Genomic DNA, 15587 nt, shown 5'->3' on the forward strand with positions numbered 1-15587 from the left:
GATTTATGCGTTCCGATTTTTATGGTGCACTTAAGTGTTGGCCACTTAGCCATTTTGATCGTTTTTGTGGGCGAGGGGCGTTACCGCAGCGACAAATAAGGCATAGCATTTGAAACGCCCAAGAGCAAAGCGGTCTTTTTTTGGAAATGCGCTCATAATTTTAGTACATTTTGCATGTGGCCGAGCGACTCACATGTTTCCCGGCAAATTCCCCATTAAAAGTTCCAGCTACGAATCAGCCGAAAATAAAGTATGTATATCGCCTCTGACCACGCATGCATATATTAACGACGGCAAAGTATGGTATGGTATGGTATGGTATGGCATCGTATCGATACAAAGTTACTGGTTTCTGTGGCCCTAGGGCTCCAGCAGCCCAAGCTGCAGCGTTCTGATCGTGTAACGCTTATTTGGATCAAGATAAAAATTATGTATGATCAGAAATCAGTTTGACAACAAAATGCTTTATGTGCGCAATTCTTAACGCTGCAATTTAACAAAACGGCACATTAAGCCATAGGGGCTGAGGGGTGCAGTGTTGTTGGCTGGGTAACCCACTTTCCTCCGCCTTTCGACCGGTAACGTCCGCGGCATGCTAATAAGGGCGGCGCATACTTTTCACCCGGGCGAAAGTCAATAAAGTTGAACGGCTCATGCCGCCCCCACACCCCCCAACTGCCCCACCTCACCCCCGAAATCGTTCATCATAAGCGCTGAGACCGATCGGTATCCGCAGCATCTGCACATCATGGAATTGTCTCCACTCAGTAGTTACACTGAAAGAAAAGACTCTGTGTAAGATATCTTTCACAAGCTTACATGTCCTTGTAAACAAAATTTGGTTGTTTTAAGAACCATATAAAGTTTATTGAATCAGGTTTTGTTATGCTTATATAAAACTTCTATTGCATTTTCGCTCAACAAACATACATATACAAAATTAAAGCATTTTTATTTTTTATTATTTTAAATAAATCATTTTTTAGTGGGCTATTCATATCTACCCAATCTGGTTATTACAAATTGGCTGTCAACACAAAAATCTGTCAAGAACCACATGCTAATAAAAGTTGAATACTAATTCATTGGAGCTTGCAAGGTGAACCAGAACTGCTTTCTCTACAGATACCAAGCTCTTAAATTTTTCTCTCAGTGAAGGACCTTGCGCTGACTTTGACTTCGGCCTCGGCCTGTCCATATCTGCAACGTCGATCAATGCAAATTTCTGAGCTGATCAAACTGGCCAAGAGCAGCAGCAGCAGCAGCGGCGGCAGCCTACGCAGCGGCAGCGGCTCAAGAATTATTATTAAATTCGATATAAATAATATTCGCAACCGCTGCAGCGCGCTGTGCCCCCCGCTCGATCCCCTCGGCTGGACAGTCTGCTGATTAATAAAAGACGGCTGCCGTGGCAGAAGTTCGGAGATGGCCCGCGGTGCTTAAAAATTCTGAGGCATCTGTCAAGTCGAGCGAAGGTGAAGGTTTCGCGCAGGCGCAGCAGGACCTGGCCTGCAGATCTCGAGATCTGGGGAGATCTACGTATATGCATACGTGTATATAACATACAATGGTACGAGTATACGGGTGTACAAAGGCGATGTGGGGATCGCGAACCTGGCAAACGCTTTGGAGGGGAACGCTTTGCATACGTGCGTGTATGTGACAGTCGCATAATAACGCTTCAATTAAGCCCAAGCGATTCCCTGACACGATTTTCCTTTGTGCGCTGGCCAAAAACTCCACTGGCCGATGCATATCAATAAGATCTGACGTCAATTTTGATAAGCGAACGCATATTATTATTGTTATTATTAGCCATATATACGCCCCCCATCTACAGTCGCAGCAAGCCCCCCATCCCCGCCCCTCGTAATAATCAGCGGCATGGCAATGTGGCGAAGGGGGGTTTTGGAAATCCCTTCGAGCATTTTGTCGGGTAGCTGACCGATGGTAGCGAAGCGACGGATATCTGGCATATCGACATATGCCAGCAAAAGATGAAATTCCTGGGAGCATCCACACACGGCCGAGAATAAAATAAGAATTATGCTTAAATTATGCAAGGTCCAACAATTTACAAAGTGATCGAGCCCCGGCCCTTTTTTGGACCCCGCAGATGCCCCCGGATCCGCGTTACAAGGTGAAAGACCAGGCGGAGCAGGAAGACCAGGGATGCGAAACCTGGGAATCGCGATGCCTAGAATGGGACTATAACCATGATATAATCATATGCTGTAGAACTTGCAGCCAAATCATTCATTCATCCCAGTTCTTAAAAAATGTGCTACTAATCTCAAGAGATATGATAAAAACTTTTAAGCATATGAACAAACCAACCTTTTTTTGGCACATAACGTATTAATAATACATAATTTATTATAATATTTAATAAATATTACTTCCATACTGACTTGATTGGCCTTGGAGCCCTGAACTTCGCACAATGTACGATCGATTTGTGGAATAGATAAAACGCTGACGTTTTGATCGATATTTATGATTCCTTCGCATGAAGAGCTACTTGATGGAGTTGGGGAGCCCAGGAAAACCTATGTCCTGGAGCCCAACTAGATGGCAGACAGAAGCCTTGGCAGCGCAAGGGAGTTGGAGCAGCGGGAGTGCTATGTGATTTAGGATTTCATTTGTTAGTTGGAGGCCAAAACAATTTGTTGCCTGTTGCCAAGCTGCCTTCTTGCCCCTCTTTTCCATTTCCATTCCTTTTCACTTGGCATGTCTTTTTTTGTTCAAGGGCCACGGATTTTATGTGGCGCATCCTGATCCGCTGCACTCTCCGAATACATTTGTAGTAATCACGTGTTATCGCCGCATTTGGACATTTTAAAAGGTCATAACTTAAAACCTTATCGGACGGACGGAGAGGCGAACGGAAAGAAAGAGACGCCCAGCGAGCTCGAGCTCGAGTTCGAGTTTTGAGTTCGAGTGCGACATGCGACATGCAATGCAATCCAAAGCGAAAAAAAAGGAACTCACTCGCCGAGAGACATCCAAAAGTAGCCGAAATTGAGCTGAAGGATAACACGAAATGCCAGCGGAGACAGCGGCGTTCCAGCACGCAAATTGCGGGCCAGGCGAGCGGCCAGAGGATCGGGCCCAGTCAAGTGGTGGCCCAAGGGGTGGGGCCGCCATTACATTCCATTGAGCGCACTCCGATAATGAGCCCACAACGCACACTCAAAAAAAAAAAACAATTGATTATCATAGTTAATATTATTAGTACATGCCCTGAAAGTAGTCGTTGCCTGCTCATATTATATATAGTATTTGCTCATAAATCTGTTATTTAAAAGTAAATACAACCTGTGATTTTCTTCAGTGCACTCACGCACACCCCTCCATCGTCGCAGGACACACTTTCTGTGGACTTGTGGTGCGCTAAAAGCGAAATGATAAGCTGACAGCTCCGGAGTAAGTAGGCGACCGACCTTAGCCTCCTCCACCCGTCCGCCGCACCCCTCGAATTCGCTCCCTTTGGCGACGCCGGCTTTTTATGATAGCTACAGGGGGGCAGGCCATGCAACTGAATGGCCAATGAATCTCTGACTCGGGAATTGCGACCGCAGATGACTCACAAACACACGCGTGTGATGGGATTCGCATTAGAGCGTAATTCCCAAAACGGATCTGTCGAGCCGAAATGGCTTATACTACCCATTCAAGATTGGCTAGCAGCAAGTTTAGTGTTTAACTCGGAATTGGGTTTGAGCCCACAACATTTTTGGGACTCAAAGCCATTGGCCATCAAAGTTTTATTGTGCTTTAAAATAAATATTTATAGGATGATAATCTTCATCAGATTTATAATTCGATTTTTAATAATTAAACCGCAAATCTTGTGTTGATTAAATTTGTTTCCAGTGAAATCGAAATACAAAAAATAATTATAACTTCTTCACGGATTATTATGGTCTTTGGTCCTTTGATATTAAAAATATATGATTTTAGAGCTATCAATTTTTAATTAAATTTACAAAAGCCAGGCGTTGAAGTTGTTCACTATCTGAAATAGTTTCTTTTCCATTCTAGTTCCTTCTAGTACCAGACACACAAAGTAAGACCCTTGATTATCCCGCCAGACATCTGCTCCAGTCTGATATTGATATGCACTCGAATCCATATGCCGACTTTCGCCAGCGGCACAAGTCCTTTCCCTTGGATCGATGAGCCGTGTAAATGGGATTCTCTATTTCAGAGCGATAAGTCGGGAATGCCTTCTGGCTCGGATATCAAAGTAATTACGTTCCCAACAACGGAGCTGCGCCTGGGTCTGTAAAGAGAAATGCCTGGTTGTTCATTGTTACCAATTTTTATGGAGAAATGAGATACCCAAAGGTACGATCCGATTATCATCTAGTTTTCCCCCGACCTCGCCACTTTGTGTGTTGACATTCCCCGCTTTTCCCATTTCTTGTGACAATTTCTACGAAAACTCAATGCAAACACAAACATATCGTCCCTAGATGATGCCTAAACACTCCCATTCAATGACAAACGTTAAATTTACGACAATGCCCATTCGAGCAGGTAAGGAAACTCAGGTGAATGGAAGGTGGAAGGGGTGCCTTAGTCTAGGGTCTTTCGAGTTGGGGGGGAGGGGCAGATGGCTATCGGACCGCAGTCGAAGTCGGCACAGATGACTCATCAAATTAGCGTCCAGGGCGCGGGCGATAAGCGTCCATGCGAAGGATTAGGAGAGAGGATGAAAGGAGGAGAGTTTGATTGTTCGAAACTGTTCCCGAAATGTGCTCATATCATTTTACAAACAGTCTACGAAACCACTCGAGACTGCCATCGTATTGTAATCTCCGCTGGCTGGGAAATTCCCGGGTCTTGGGACCACCCTCACTGGCCAGGAAACATTGTTGACCGATTATTAATTGCCAGAGTTTTATACTTAGTTAATTGGGTTCCATCGTGTTTTGATACTGAGTTAACTGCATAGTTGGAAACTCAAGTATCGTACGAGGGAAACATCTAATGTTATATATTTAATAAATATATAATATAGTATCTTCGATTTGACGGTTTCCAAGATTTCGATACAGTCTTGTAGCTCTTTCTCCTCATGAATTCTGCAGTGCTTACAGTTATGTCTCGCAATTATCCGTTCAATTTGCACAGGAAGCTTTTGTCGCAAAGTCGCGTTCGCGATAATCCGACAGCAAAATATGCGAACGTTAATTACGCTTTTGGCGAACCTCTTACGCACTCCGATGCTGGGATGCTCGGATGCTTCAATGCAGATGCAGATGCTCCTGCCCCTGTTACTTACCACTTGCCACCACTTGGTAGCAACGGCTGACAACGATGCCTGACGGCAGATAATGCTGATCGCATGAATGATGGAAGGATTCGAGCGGGAATACGAGTTCTGTGATCGATTAGGGAGCCAATCCAGAATGCAGAACCCCGAGCCAGCTTGATTGAAAGCTTGCAAATTGTTTGAAGCATCTGGGATCTGTGCGGAGTGGCATCCAAATGGATGCACTTATAGGCGGTGTCATTGGCCCGAGTCGAGCATGCAGCCACCCAGGTGGATGGATGGATTGTGTATGTGGATAGTTCGGATCGGATCGAAACGGATCGGAGTTGCCCCTCACTGCGCATGCCTCCATTTGTCTTGACCCCGAAGTGCTGCATGCGGAGTTACTTTCGTTTCTGATTAATTTGAGCTAATTTGTTAAGTAATAACCGAAGGAGTCCCAGACCCTTACGTGCAAGCCCAAACGAAGTTGTAAAAATAATATAAAAACAGTTTGAAACGCATCTCAGTGATCTTCATTGGGTCCTCAGCGATTTATTAACACTTAACCGCGCTGCGCTCCGTTTCGATCAGATTGGACACCCTTTTGCGTAGGAGCAGCGTCCAAAGTAGGGCGCCAAATTGTGCACGTCCCGGTCTGCGGGCAACTCCCCGAATACCCAAATACCCAAATCCCCAACTCCGATCCCCGATCCCATCGCTCTCACCTCTTTGGAGTGGAGTGCAGTTAAGCGGGTTTAGTATTTCGATCATTGACTGCAACGAGCAGCGGGTGGTGGATCATGTTGGTCGTCTTTAGGTGGAAATAAAGATGGAAATGGATTCGGTCCCAGAGTCCCTGCCTAATTGACAGCACCCAAGCAGGTCAGTGCGAACAGAGATGTGAGAGCCAATTGCTTGTCCCAGAAGGAGAAATCTTTCTTTTGTGGATAATCCCCACTTTGAATGTACAGCGAGCAGTTGTTTCTCTGGAATCTTGTTTTATGAAGATTAGGTTTTACCCAACTCATTAAGGTTTTTTTATTTAAATTTATGTATGAATGTTTTTATGCCTCATCACATATTAGTTGCTGAGATCAGACGAACCAAAATCACAGGCGATACCTAGCGCCATATTAGTGTCAATTAATTTATGAGCTAAACAAGATAAGTGGCTGGGAAATGGGTACCTTTCAGCGGACCTGGAAGCACTACTACACTACTACCCAATGTGCCATGTCCGATTCCTAATTCACATGTCACGTTCATGTTCACGTTCCACAGCCAGTTCGTTGGAGTTGCGGTTTTTCGGTTGCGCCTGCCGTCGCTGAAGATTTGCGATAAACGGCGAGAACATGGTTACAAGACTCTCGGCCAGAGTTGGACTCCGAGTTGGAGCTGGAGTTGGAGTGCGACCTGAAGATGGAGTTGCAGATGGTAAACAAAGACGAGTAGCGCTGACTGATCGGCCGACACTCGGACCGACGGAGCGGTTTACACTCATAAAATTAAATCAACAGCAATTTTATAATTTGGCGCATTAAATCAACTGTGGGCCGAGCCCAATAACCATTTCCATCTAGACCTGGGAACCAACTTCGTAGCCACGTAGCACATAATCGGGCGCGTGCAATCTTAATGGATAAATTATTGGGAGACGAGGTCCGCGCTTCGCACTCCGGACTCCGGACTACCAGCTCCCTGGACATCCAGTTGCCGTCTCGGTTTCACTGAGGCACCATCTTTTCCGCCTAACAACAATTGGCGGTGTTGCCCTCGTTATGTCATAATCGCATTTTAACTTAACGGGCTGCGTTTTTTAATAATCGTTAATTAATTTGCCTAGTGGCAGGTGCCAAGCGGATTCGAGAATGCTCCAGTTCCTGCCACAAATCATGGAGTATCTTCGTATGGAACTTAAACTCGAGGTATATGTGGATGCTATGGAAAAACTTTATTACTATTCTTAATAATATCTATCGTTAATCTAATTGCATTTCGAAGTAGCCGGGCACTGTAACCATTAAACCTTCTATGAGATAACTAAGACATAACAATATTGGGTGGTCATCCTCCAGATAAATCCCTATATAATGACTGGTAATAGTAAGTGGAAGGATAAGAACATACCAATCAGTGGCCTAGACTATAATTGCTGGCAAACAGGGACACGCAATTTGTATATGGCCAAGCCAATCTGTTTGGCCCAACCTCAAGTGCATTCTCCATGGAGCGATGCAGCTGCTCCTTTGGCTGTCAATTGGCTGGAGCATCGGGCTTCTGGCCGAGGAGTCGCGCCCAGCAATTAACACCCGCAAATCTGTGCGGCTTCCAGCACGCCCTCGACTTTTATTTGCCCAAATGGATAACCTCTAATTTGGCGAGGCTTTTTATTGCCTCAACCCCAGCCCCAAGATCCCAAGATCCTCAGACCAGACTGGACGCGAGTTTCCCCCCCATCTGGGCCATCGAGACCCATCGCATGTTCCACTTAATGACACAGAGAACTCAGCATTTCAGTTTCGTTTGTTGGTTTGCTCTGTGATTTCGTTTGCCGGCTTCCTTTTTATATGTATATTTTTTTTTATTTTTTTCTGATCCCGTCCGGTTATTGGGCCATTTAACGCCTTTAACGCTGGGCAGTCCGAAAATTGCCATTTTCATTTCGTCCAAATGAGGTGTTTCAAATGATTCGTTTGCATTGCCGGCTCTTCAATTAGCCGCACGCAATCGCAGAGTCAGGTGTCAGATGACCGCCCCTTAAATGCGATAAAAAAAAATCACTTTAAACGTGAATTTCATTGAGGAGTAGTCATAATTCACGCAGTTAAGTATGAGCAGTGAAAGTAGTATACATATATAGGATACAAAAGTATAAAGAATCTATAAGGAATATCAGGTTCCTTTAACTAAAGATGAAACAATGTATGTTGCTATCTTTTAGCTAATTTCCCATATTTATTACTTAAGCTGGTCATCATTTTTACTGAAGGCTAAACATACTAAGGCGCCATAATCCGCCCCTCCCCTTTTAGTCACCACCCTCAAAAGCCGGCTATGTAGCTTAATTAATTACCTCAACTTATTTGACAGCCCTGCGCTGGAGCAACTATAAATAATAAAAGATTTTTAATAAATCATTTGGCGCACTGCAAGCGAGGACATGGACATGGTCCTCGACATGGACAATCGAGTGCACTCGAAACCCTTACCACCATTCCACCCATGCCCCTGATCCTTCAGCTTGGTGGCTTGCATGCGTTTGATAAGCGGACATGGGCTGCAAGGAAAATAGCTTAATACGCGCCACCAGCTGGCTTCGAAACCGGGAGATATATGGGGACATTCAGGCGGCGGGAGGAAGACGACGGAGCTGCTGGTCTGGTATTTATAGTCGAAAAAATGGCCCAAAGGCCGAAATACTCGTACGCAAAAATAAATATCGAAGGATGCCCCGCGTCCTGCATCCTCCGTCACCTTCCGCAATCGAGCAATCGAAACTTCATCTACGTCGAGGCACGCACGATTCATGCACTGAAAAAAATGGTATTTTAAAATTAAGAATTCACTCAACTAAATGAAAATATTTGCTCAATAAAATAGTCATTTGTATATGAATAAGGGTTATAATGTTCTTAAGGATTCTTTAACTTCACTAACTTTGTAACTCTTTTAGCAGAAATATTGTTAACATAAATTCCTTATTGTTTTTTCGCAGTGTAAAGCTCATAGAGGCCCTAGACGCAGTTCGTAATTACGAACCTGAAACGCGGCGATATTGGAAAATTCGCTTAACAAGCCAATAGACTGAGTTATGACGGAGCAACCCGTCTCCGGCTTCCTGGTCTTCCTGGCCGTGCACCATAGACCATATCCATTTCCCCCGGTTTCCCCCCGGCTTCCACCCTTCCCCCTGGTTTTCCACGGCCTGCCAGATGGGGCAGCTGTGGCAACCTCCAACGGCAGCAATTTGTTCTTGTTGTCGACTTTGCATGTCGCTGCCTGGTTGGCTGTCTGTCAGTTTGCTTGTTTTGCATGCCATCCGCAGTGGCCAGCGAGTGCCTCCGCCCTTCTTCCTCCTCCTCCTTGTTCTCCTCCGGTCCCGGAAACCCACTCCGGCGGCGGCTTTGGCCTCTCCCGACCAAAGTCGAGGTCCATGTTCGGTCCCATGTAAGTCTGCTGACAAAAACAATGTCAAGAGCCCAGACGCCGCCCTCTCGCCACTTCCGTTTGGCTTTCCTGCATTTCTGGGCCCGGTCAAGTTCGGTTCGCACTGCTGGCTAACCAGATAGATTATCTCGCAAATGCAGCATTTGCTGTTCCATCGAGTAATTACACATTTCCCTAATTGAGCTGAAATTACCGCGGGAACCTGACGGTCGCAAAACCTTGAATGCCTTGAGTGCTCGAAGGGTTTCCAGGAGGAGAGCTTCAGTTGACCAGCCAATGAAAACACAGCGAAAGATATTCACAAAGTTAAGGGTTGTAGGATTATATACAACTTGGTATAAGTGCAGTGTGTAAAATGCTAATTCGAAGAGAAAATTGTTACAAAGGCGATGAATTAACGTATATAGTAAAGATTTATGATAAGAAATCAAGCAGCTTAAATTGTCTGGGACTTACAAGATAATAAGAGCAACTAACGAGTTGACATAAAACTTTTTAAAATTGGTTTATTATTTTAGAAATTAAACAACTTCTTGTGTATGCCATCATAATCTGTTTAAGCTAAGTATCTTTAAATTGTAAAACTAAAGTAATTTGATAATAAAAATGTGTATCATAAATAAAATCTTAACCAATGGTCTCCAATTTAGCGTGCATAAATACGGTCTAAAACGGCCTTCGCTGATGGTTTCCATAGATTCGAAAAATGCCTACGAAGTGGAATTGAATATTTTTACAATTAACCCCTGCACAATTCGTGAATTTGGTTAACTATTTGGCATTGTTCGAATCTCCGATAGCCGCCCATTCAGCGGGAGTCGCGCCAAGGCGAACATTTGCAAATGTCATAATTACATGAGATTTGATTAAATTTTTGTCGCGCCGGCAAAAAGTGAATGTCACTTGCAAATCAAAATCGGTTTTTTTGCTTTTATTTTGGTTTTCATATTTCGTGCCTGGCATTTTTGGCGACACAAAATCGCATTTACATTCACCTGACGACGACGAAAATCGACACAAATGAGTCGAGTTCGCTTGGCCAACCTGCTGCCACCTGTTTTGCGAATGTGTGTGCAACACGCGGCACATGATTAATGTGCCAAATTGCAAATTGCAGTGCGGCGTTTAACTGTCAATCAAAGCAGCTCGAAAATCCGCATCTGATGTCGATACAAGACCTCGAGAAACGTGCGTCTTACAAACGGATAGGAAACATGTGGTACGGATTCGGATTTGGATGGAGGAAAATGTTATTTATTATTTAATTGTGGTTTGAGATAAAAACGAAACTACATTATGGGAAAAAATATCAAATGAATATACAAGCCAACGGATAATATCACTTTTACTTAGCTTGGGTAAAGAATTATTAATACTAAACATTTTTCTGGAGATTTTGTGAATATGAATACCAAACATGTGCCAGCAGTTATGTTGTCTATTCAGTTATATGATGCGATATAGATTAAAAGAGCTATAGATTTTATATATAGACTCTATATATAGTTATTTACCTATTGGCTTCAGTGTGGTCTTTCATCACGTAACGATTTTAAATTTGATTTTTATTCGGAATGAGTTCATTGAGTACCGCTCAACCCGAATTGAGCTTTGGCTGGCAACCGTTTTCTTCGAAAGGAAATAGCCTCATCTGTGAAAGGTGGAGGCGCGGCATTTGGCCCCATCTCACATCTCATATTTCCAAAACGCTCGGATACGCCGTCATCCTGTGGCAGCCACCGCAACAACAGTGGCAATCGGGGGGCAAGTGCCACACCTTGTGGCTCACCTCGAACGGCAGACAATTGGATTTGCTTGCCGGGCAGCAGCGGCAATCAAAGCAAATGGATTTTTGAATTTCATTAAGCAAAAGGCAAAGGCGGAAAGATGGCGACAAAATGCGACCACATTCGGGATTATCTCTGCGGTTGTCTGGGATCTGGAGCGATGGAGCAGAGGATCTTTGGAGGTTGAAGCGTTTACTTACATTTGCGGTTTGCCAGTCGTCAGTCAGTTTACCTACTATTCATAATCATTCCATTCGAATGGGCTTGAGCTTTGAGTTCCGGCTGACAGGCCTGCCGACAGTTGCATTTGAATGCCAAGCCAATCTCTGGTGCTACTGGAAATTACAATTCACAATTAATTGAGCTACATTATCAATCAGCGTAAGCCGATCAACGGAGAACGTCCGATGGTTTCCTAGCTGATTCCCCGTGTGGAAGTCATAAACCAAACCCAAAACAATCAAAAGCGCAGCTGTCACACCTCCATCAAGAGCGATTTCAGTGCGAGGGCGGCGGGGGATTGGTACTCGAATTGGGGATCATGATGATCAGCTTTATATGCTGGATGTATGTGACTCATCAGAGCCGATTCCTGTGGGATTGTCAACCCAGTGCTTCATTAATTTGCTTCAATGATTCTGCATTGATCGACGGCCAGATAAATCGTATTTCAAGCGAGATTTCCAAAGAAGTTCGTCTCGAATCAATTAACTGTCTTGCCTACCACCACCTAGGCCCGAAATCTCGCGGGGGGAAAGGGGATTTGGGATTTGTGGAGCGGAACCGGGCACCGAGAGGAGATGCACTCAGCAGACACACCCCGACATGCTCCAAAAAAGTTCTTTAACCTGTGAATACATTGTGGTCGGCGATCTCGGATCACTAGATCGCTTAATAAGCAGCCTAGCTGTCTGGTCTGCGGCACCCCGAAGATCCCCCTACTGCCCCATCCAGTTCTGTTCCAATGCTCCTGCTCCTTTGTGGCTCCTCCGACACGGCACTTAAAAAAATATGTGTATATTTCCTGTAGGTAGTTTTATAGACTAAGCCACAAGGGTTCACAAATGTTGTTTTATCCCAAAATGCAGCATTTCAAAATGTTAGCACACTTACCCATTGAGGTTAACAAATTTATACAATGTGATATACTAAATCCAACTTAATGGATTATTTTCTCCGTGTAGCTGCGGCACAGGAATCTGCACCGTTTTAAGCATAAATCGCTGCGGGGCATGCGCCCGATATGCGTTCAACTCACTGAACTTGCCACGACTCCTGTCCCTGCCCCCAATCCCCCTGTTCACCCCACTCCTACCCCCCTCATTGTCGACCGGCTTCTGAGGCTCCTGCTCCCGCTTCCTTGGCTGAAGCTGAATCAGCTCCACCTACTTCAACTCCGACATCTCTCGACTGTTACAGTTTCGCGTTGCGAGCTGCAAGTTGCGAGCTGCGAGTTGCCCGCCGACTGGCAAACATATATATTATTTAAATTTTTAAACGATTGATCGTCCTCCGCCCTGAGTGTGTGCCTGCCTCGCCCGCCTCCTTCTTCCTTTTTCCTGCCGCCGCTGCTCCTGCGCTCCTCGACCTCTTCCGCGATCTCCTGTGGCATCGTGATAGTTTGAGTTATTTGGAGCTGGCTGCTTTATTGCTCGGGAGGAGTCGCAGTCGGAGCCCGACCGGCTGCATCCCCTCTCCAGGCTGAGGGCGTGTTCAGTTCTGGTCCACTCCGCAGTGCGTTCTCCGTGGCTTATAACAAAATGATTATGTTTTGCATATTGAGTGAAATTTGCATAAATGAGGAGGCCAGCAAGGTTGCAGCACGGCTAAAATCAACTTAGAATCGCTCGTTGAGAAGGGGAGTTAAAAAAAAAACTGAATCAAAATTATATTCCTCTCTCTCAAAGGAAAAAAAATATACCGGAGCAGTTAATGGACTTAACTGCACTCAAATTATGGCCGCTAGTAATCCCTTTTGGGAAAGGGAAAGTGAGGCAATAAAGTTGTTCGAAATGATTTAAAGCAGTCTAAAATGGTTGTTAACTCTAGAAGTGCCAAATGGGATTACCCTTTTGGTTTTACAATCTTACAACTGACTGGTCATCATAGTATAGTAATAAATCTCAGCCCCTTTAAATTTCTATTTCTCTATAAAGTGTATTTCCATGCCTCTTCCAAATGATATGTATGTTCCCAGAACACACAGATATTATGTGGAAAATGTTATATCTGCTTGGTGAGATCAGTCAAATCTAGTATGAACCCAACATGCAGTGTTTAAATATGCTAAACCTTAGCGATCTTTTAACACATTTTCCACCAGTTTGCTGTTAGGGAGTTAATGAAAAAAGGGGGCATACATAATTTCTTGCATGTGTCAATTCTGAAAAAGGTTTCCTTTACTTAGTTTCAAGTCGGTGGACGCGGCTTTTTATTTACCCACGCTTATTTAGCGCTTAGAATAACAATAATTAACATAAGAACAGAGTCACTTCCTTGGAACGTTAGCTGCTCGCCCCTTATTGCTTTTATTTTTCCATTTCGTGGCCTTTCACGTGGTTCGTGTGTGCTGAACGATGAGCGCTGAAGAAATTAAAATTGAAAATTCCTTTATTTCAATATTTTGACAGTGACTTGGCAGCGCCTCGTTAAGAAAAAACAAAATAAACTCCAGTTTCGAGATGGTGGCTCGAGAATCGAATCGAAACGAAACGAAACAAAACACTTTTCAGTTGTCTTTGCGACCAGCCAGCCCCGTTCTGAACTCCAAGCCGCGAGTTCGGTCGATTTGGCCCGGTCATAAAAATGTGCCAAGTGCCAAGTGACCGGGTTGAGTGGCTGAACTTGTTACAGTTTCTTTCACCAGCTCGTTCTCTCTACACTTTCTTTGTTGTGCAACTTGATTCTCGACTGGTATGTGCTTTCATTTCACTGCTAAGATATCATTGGCATTCTCAGTGGAAGGAAGGCGACAATTGCCTTGCGCCAATGCAAATTGGCGATAAGTGCACTTGACTCTCATATAAATTAATATTAATTATGCCACTGATTAGCCAAGCTCACATTCCAGGCAGACAAATAAGCCCACTAACGATATATGTGCCCGGCTACTGAATCCAGTTCCATCGATCCATCGAAACGAACTGCTTTGCGAATATATTTCGGTGTAAATCATTTGAATGCTTTAAAGGCGCCAATTGAATTTACGTGTTGAATAAAGAAAATGGAGTTAATGGTCGACTAAGGAAGTGCGAATACACTTTCAATATTATATTTTATGATACGATTTTTATTACGTGCAAAAATTGTATAGGAAATTCAAAAGACTTAGGAAACGAACTCGATAGTTAATTATAAATATCAACAATGAACTCACAAAAAAGAAATAAAATGAAATACTTTTTTTACAACTTATATAAGAAAAATCAAAAGACTTTGGACACGAGCTTGGAAGTTAGATATAAGCGATAGAAAATTTTAACTATATTTCAAACAAATTGTCTTCTAAAATTTTATGAATTTGTTAAATAAGCAATTATACCAGTAATGTTATGTACACAATATGCTACTGATTTAATTGTGAAGATGCAAGTGAATCTTTTATAATAATTAAATCTCCCAATGGATTAATGCAGCTGTTTGACTGGGTAATACCCTGACATCTCTTAAGATAAACTCAAGTAAGCTCTACCCGCTGACTGCTACTTTGCTTGTAACTTTGCTTGTCCGACTAAATGCCTCGGTCGCCGCAGCTGGCCAGCTGGCCAGGTTGAATCTGAAGCTCAGTCCGTCTATGGATGCTGTTCGCATTCATTCAATTGCGTTTGACAGGCGTTTGGCCATAAAAATTATGCCACAACAGCTCGAGCAGCGAATTTGCATTTACGTTTGCGTCGAACGGACATTGGCTCAAATTTATGACAACTTATCGCCCGGGCATTTGAGTAGACTGGGAGCAAGATGCAGATACAATATAGTTGCTGATCCGAAAGGCAGACGTTCGTGGGCGAAGTTGGCGACATTTCGCTTTCATTTGCAATTAGAATATGGAAATGGGAAATGCGCTTGGTATAAAAATAGATCGCGACGGCGACTGGCGCCGCTTTCCTAGATATGTCTATGACTTTGACCCGTCTACACGACTGCACGAGTTCGGTTTCGCTTACCCAAAATGATGACACGGAAAAACAATGGAAAAGTTTCCCTCCAGCCAGACGAAATTTGTCAAAGTCTATTTCAAAGAAGTTTGTCAAAAGCGGATGCATGTGAAATCGATACCAGCGCGTCTTTGTCAGGGCCATAAAAAGAATAAAAATGAAATATTACAATAGGAAGAACAGGCGACGGAGCCGGAGGAAGGTGTGAAAAGG

The 15587-nt window shown here is 43.9% G+C and overlaps 1 protein-coding gene across 1 annotated transcript; it reads left to right on the forward strand.

Moving 5' to 3' along the window:
* The first annotated feature begins 999 nt into the window (after window positions 1–999).
* LOC27206179 lies at window positions 1000–1674 on the forward strand. The gene is given in 4 exon segments (XM_039291713.2): window positions 1000–1360; window positions 1363–1532; window positions 1535–1553; window positions 1556–1674. Coding segments are annotated over 4 exon segments (453 nt in total). The 5' UTR covers window positions 1000–1215.
* Window positions 1675–15587: the final 13913 nt, after the last annotated feature.

The sequence above is a fragment of the Drosophila simulans genome, chromosome 2R (assembly GCF_016746395.2).
Source record: "Drosophila simulans strain w501 chromosome 2R, Prin_Dsim_3.1, whole genome shotgun sequence".
Lineage (NCBI taxonomy): Eukaryota > Metazoa > Arthropoda > Insecta > Diptera > Drosophilidae > Drosophila > Drosophila simulans.